Source organism: Mizuhopecten yessoensis, unplaced genomic scaffold (assembly GCF_002113885.1).
Source record: "Mizuhopecten yessoensis strain PY_sf001 unplaced genomic scaffold, ASM211388v2 scaffold8537, whole genome shotgun sequence".
Taxonomy (NCBI): Eukaryota; Metazoa; Mollusca; class Bivalvia; order Pectinida; family Pectinidae; genus Mizuhopecten; species Mizuhopecten yessoensis.
In genome coordinates, this window is record NW_018407597.1 from 421,890 (window position 1) to 426,328 (window position 4,439).

The following is a 4,439-nucleotide window of genomic DNA, read 5'->3' on the forward strand; positions in this document are numbered from 1 at the left end:
ACAGGGAAACCAATAGGTTATATTCAATTCGCATATGTGAGTTATCAATGTTTTAAAAATGAAATTTCTTTACCAAATTCTACACTCTAAATCATAAAAAGTTGAAAAGGGATGATGTAAATACGTGGAAAGAACTAACTATGTTTTCAATTTTATCCATTTCCGGCGCAGTCGGTAACTCTTACTTTAGTATGAGGTTATTTGGAAGTGTACACTGTTGCTGCACATACTGTTGTGTTGCTCTTCGAATACATTTCGGCCTATGGACCCGGTTTTTTTTTTTTGAATTTGAGTCTTTAATTTATTGTAAGCTATAAGTAACAGATTTTTGGGGGGAAATTCGAAAGTTTGCGCCTGTTAGGGGAATTTCTAAAACGTATTTGAAAACGCAAATATCCTTATTTATCGTAGATACAGCAAATATACCATATCTAGACGTTTTGTAGAAATTAAACTGTTTAGCTATGCTTCGTCAGTTTTCACATTTCAAGACAATGTATGTATCAACGCAATGTCTGTAACTTTGAAATTTGATGAGTTCAAATAACCACCTTCTTTTGGGAAATATCTGTGCTTGTCTTCTTCTGTGATTGAGGTTCTTTTTCCTAATACATTTGTACTATATCTATCAACATTCAAAGAAATGGCTCCGAATTATACGCACATTGGACGTTTGAGTAATATTTCATAGCATTAACTAAACGGTGCTCGGAGATAGTGGAATACCCAGATCATTTACAAAGTATGTATAAACTACCTTTGAAAATAATTGTAGAATGTTGCAAACTGAAAACCTGTTTCCGATTCAAACCACTCTTGACGAAAGTCTTATTTAAAATTGAAAACATAAGTCGAATTCCCAATATATTTCAAATTGAGAGAGAATATTTTGTTGTAATGACTACAAAGTGTCCAAAGGAACATGTAATAATCACTTAAACATGTAATACCCGATATTTGAGAAAATGTGTCAACGTTTATGTTCCATTAAAAACTAAAACCGTACACCTAATGATATCGTTTTCATGGTAACTATTTTACAAATTTACATTTATACCCCTTATTATCAAATAAACAACTACCTGTTTTAGGATAACACTTGTTTGAATATGAAAATATACATTATTATTAATTACACAAGCGACATGTTTCAGGAAAAATAATACTTATAGTGAAATGAAAACAAACCTTATTTTTAAATATACAAGCTACCATTTTAAGGATTACAATGATTTTCTTAAAATTGAAAATATGCAAGTATCCCATTTTCGTTGTTTGCTACTCATCACTTCGAACAAAAAGATGATGCTATTTTGTTTTCGTTCATATCAACATTAATGCCAAAGATTTCATCGTAATTCAATTTAACATGTATGATCATTCCGAAATTTACAATAAATACAATGTAAACAAGCTTTAAAACAAATTTTATCTAATCTTATTTAATATACCTTCAGTCGGACTTTGTGGTTAAATGTAACGTCTTGCAATTAATTAATTAATATAAAATACTACAAAACAATTTATGTACCATTAACAAATTGATAAAAAAAGAACAGATTTATATGTGGAAAGGACTTGTAGTGACTTCTGTTGTTAAAAATGCTAGCCTGCAAATTGATATATTGCGAAGGGAACTACACGAAATATGTTTCAACAGATATTTGTTTGAAAGAGATACAGTTTTACTTTTTAATCTGATTACGTATCAAAATAACACGGCAGCTTTCTGCTACGAGAGCTAACCTATTTCTCAACATATTACATGAAATGTAACATGTCCATAAGTTAACTAATAGCAAACGCCACTGCCAATACTCTTCCCGTTTCAACGAAACCCTTGATGGCTTACCTGTAGAAAGAATTGCACAAGGTTAGACACCCGTCTGGCGTGTTTACAGCATTGCATGCATCATGTCGGTTGGAGATAGTAAGGAATGTGCCGAAGGGCATCTAAAAAACGAAGTATAGCGGAAGCCGTTTCTTTTTCACATGGCATTGGAGGAATCGCTGAGTGTATATAAGGGGTATATCCCAAGCCAATCGTCAGTATTTTACACCGTCAAGTGAGGTAAGTATACACAAAGCTTCACGATTTCTGAAAAGTTCTCCTCATATTTACAAACCAATATGTGATATTATGTTTGTTTAGTTTATATTTGGAAATTACAATTTAGCCTTATATTTTTAACTTTGATATATATATTTCTATATTTTGAAGCAAATTCCTTTAATGCCTTTCGCTTGACAGTATGCTTTGTTTTCTGTGTTACAGATATTCCGCCAATATGAGAACCGCCTGTGTCACCCTTTTTGTTGTCGTCGTCGCCCTGGGCCTCAGCGCCTGTCTTGGGCAGGAGTGGGATGATGTTTACGATGACGATAACTACTATGGTGTTCCACAGTATTCGAGTGGCGGATATGCGACGAGTTACCCTCAGTATGGTGGAATGACGTACGGAAATGGATACGGACAGGGTTACGGACACGGAAAGGGATACGGAAAGGGATACGGAAAGGGCTACGGAAGGGTTGAGAGCACTGTTATCCGTGCCCCTTACGCAGCGCCTATGCCAATGTATATGCCACCCCCACCTGTAATGCCCGTGGGAGGATTCGGAGGATTCGGAGGAGACGATGGCATTTTCGGTCAAAACAACGGTTTGAGTAAGTAGTTGAAATGTCTGAAGCAGATGTTTCATACACTTTTCTTTAAGTCAAGTTATAGAAAAAAAATGTTTTGCATGTCTGCTGTATTTTTAAACTACTAAAATGTTTTAAATGATTTTTATACTTCATATATGATAGCAATAATTTATGGACTTTTTGGTTTAGATTTATGATTACAAAATGTGAAATGGCTTGTTATGTGTAAGGAACTTTTAAACATTTCAACTTAAAATTAAAGTCTTAAATAATATTCACGTATATCATTGATATCTATATATAAACCTAACAGGTTTATTAACACCTATTACACAGACTTTGTAAAATATGTATTTAATAAATTTCGTTTCGCATTTTTCAGTCTTAATGCTTTTGCTTCTGCCATTACTGCTCAGCAACTCCAACGGAGGACTGCTCGGTTAATTGGTTTATCCACCATGTTATTTATATCTCTGCAACTACTAGATATGTAAGTATCTCACATTCTCTATATGAAACATATGCTTAGAGTAAGATACAATGTAATTTACATTGAAGGAAAAGGAGCATACATACAGACCAATGTCTTATATTAATCTTTGAAAAGAACATTTCCTGGAATAGAATAAATTACAAATATATAAATATTTCATGTAATGATATACATTCAAGTGCAAGCAACCCCTATTTTTACATTGACTAAATCATTTCAACAAAAATTAAATAAATAAATATTCAAAGATACATGAATATATTTTAATCATATCAATAATGATTCTGTTTCTAATATGATGTGTTTTTCTCGTTTCAGATATCGCGCAATATCATGTTATGTTTGGTTCATCTGTGGAAATCCGACTGTTCATTGTTATATTTAAATATTATTGTTGATGCCGCTCATCGTTCATTAATAAAAACATGTACAATAAACATTTGATTTTGAATTAATTTATGATACATACATATAGATTTTTGATATATGTTGTTTATTTCCAATTGTTTACGTTAAATATTTTGCTATAATTCAAGGGAATACATATTATTTCCGCAAAATTGAACACGATTTTAGTTTGACTACAATACAGCTTCTAGTTTCCATGAAAATGTATCTTCACATTTTATTTTTTATATATCATCGTTCAGTTTTATGAGTGGTAATTACTATGTATTGCTCTGAATTTTTAACAAAATCTTCAGTATAAACAATGTGAATTCGAAATATATATTATTGCTCACAAAGTTGAACAATAGTTTATTTTCTAAAACACAGTTTTCCTTTTCATAAAAATAGATAAATTCATATCGGTTCTTTTCATAAATGCATCATTATTCATTTTTTTTTGTATAGTAATATGCATTTCACTGTAACGAAAATGCGTACGATCAAACGACGTATGCCAGTGAAATGATGTCAAAAGTTCGAATCGGTTTCTGAAGCAGTAATGCGATATCAACAAACATCATAGTACTTGTTTTCACACCATTCACATTCCATGGAGTGTAACTTTTATCCAGCGCTAGGTTTACTAATTTACTCTGTTTTACAAGTTCTCTCCCAATCAGAAACCATATGCGTTATATACAAACTGAAACATCACAAGAAAAGAAAAAAATCCTATTCCGAAATATTCTTTGAAATGAAAACATTCTGTCTACAACACTTTTAAGTATAAGTGACCTAATTAGGGTATTCAAGAGCTGTAGTGTAATTAACATGTTTGAAATAACATGTATGTCATATAAACATGGACATATATATAATCTTGGTGTATATTTATGTTTAACAACAGATG

The 4,439-nt window shown here is 31.8% G+C and overlaps 1 protein-coding gene across 1 annotated transcript; it reads left to right on the plus strand.

The window, feature by feature from the left end:
* The first annotated feature begins 1,972 nt into the window (after nt 1–1,972).
* Nucleotides 1,973–3,570, plus strand: LOC110456115 (sulfur globule protein CV1-like). Its single transcript, XM_021506672.1, has 4 exons — nt 1,973–2,071; nt 2,276–2,667; nt 3,029–3,136; nt 3,458–3,570. Exons 2-3 carry the CDS (start codon nt 2,289–2,291, stop codon nt 3,088–3,090), a joined length of 441 nt encoding a protein of 146 aa, XP_021362347.1. The 5' UTR covers nt 1,973–2,071; nt 2,276–2,288; the 3' UTR covers nt 3,091–3,136; nt 3,458–3,570.
* The last annotated feature ends 869 nt before the right edge of the window (nt 3,571–4,439 follow it).

Excerpts from the sequence above, each read along its gene's own strand:
- LOC110456115 (XM_021506672.1), top strand. The coding sequence starts at position 2,289 with ATGAGAACCGCCTGTGTCACCCTTTTTGTTGTCGTCGTCGCCCTGGGC. Across the intron at positions 2,668-3,028 it reads CGGTCAAAACAACGGTTTGA|TCTTAATGCTTTTGCTTCTG; the intron begins GTAAGTAGTTGA and ends CGCATTTTTCAG.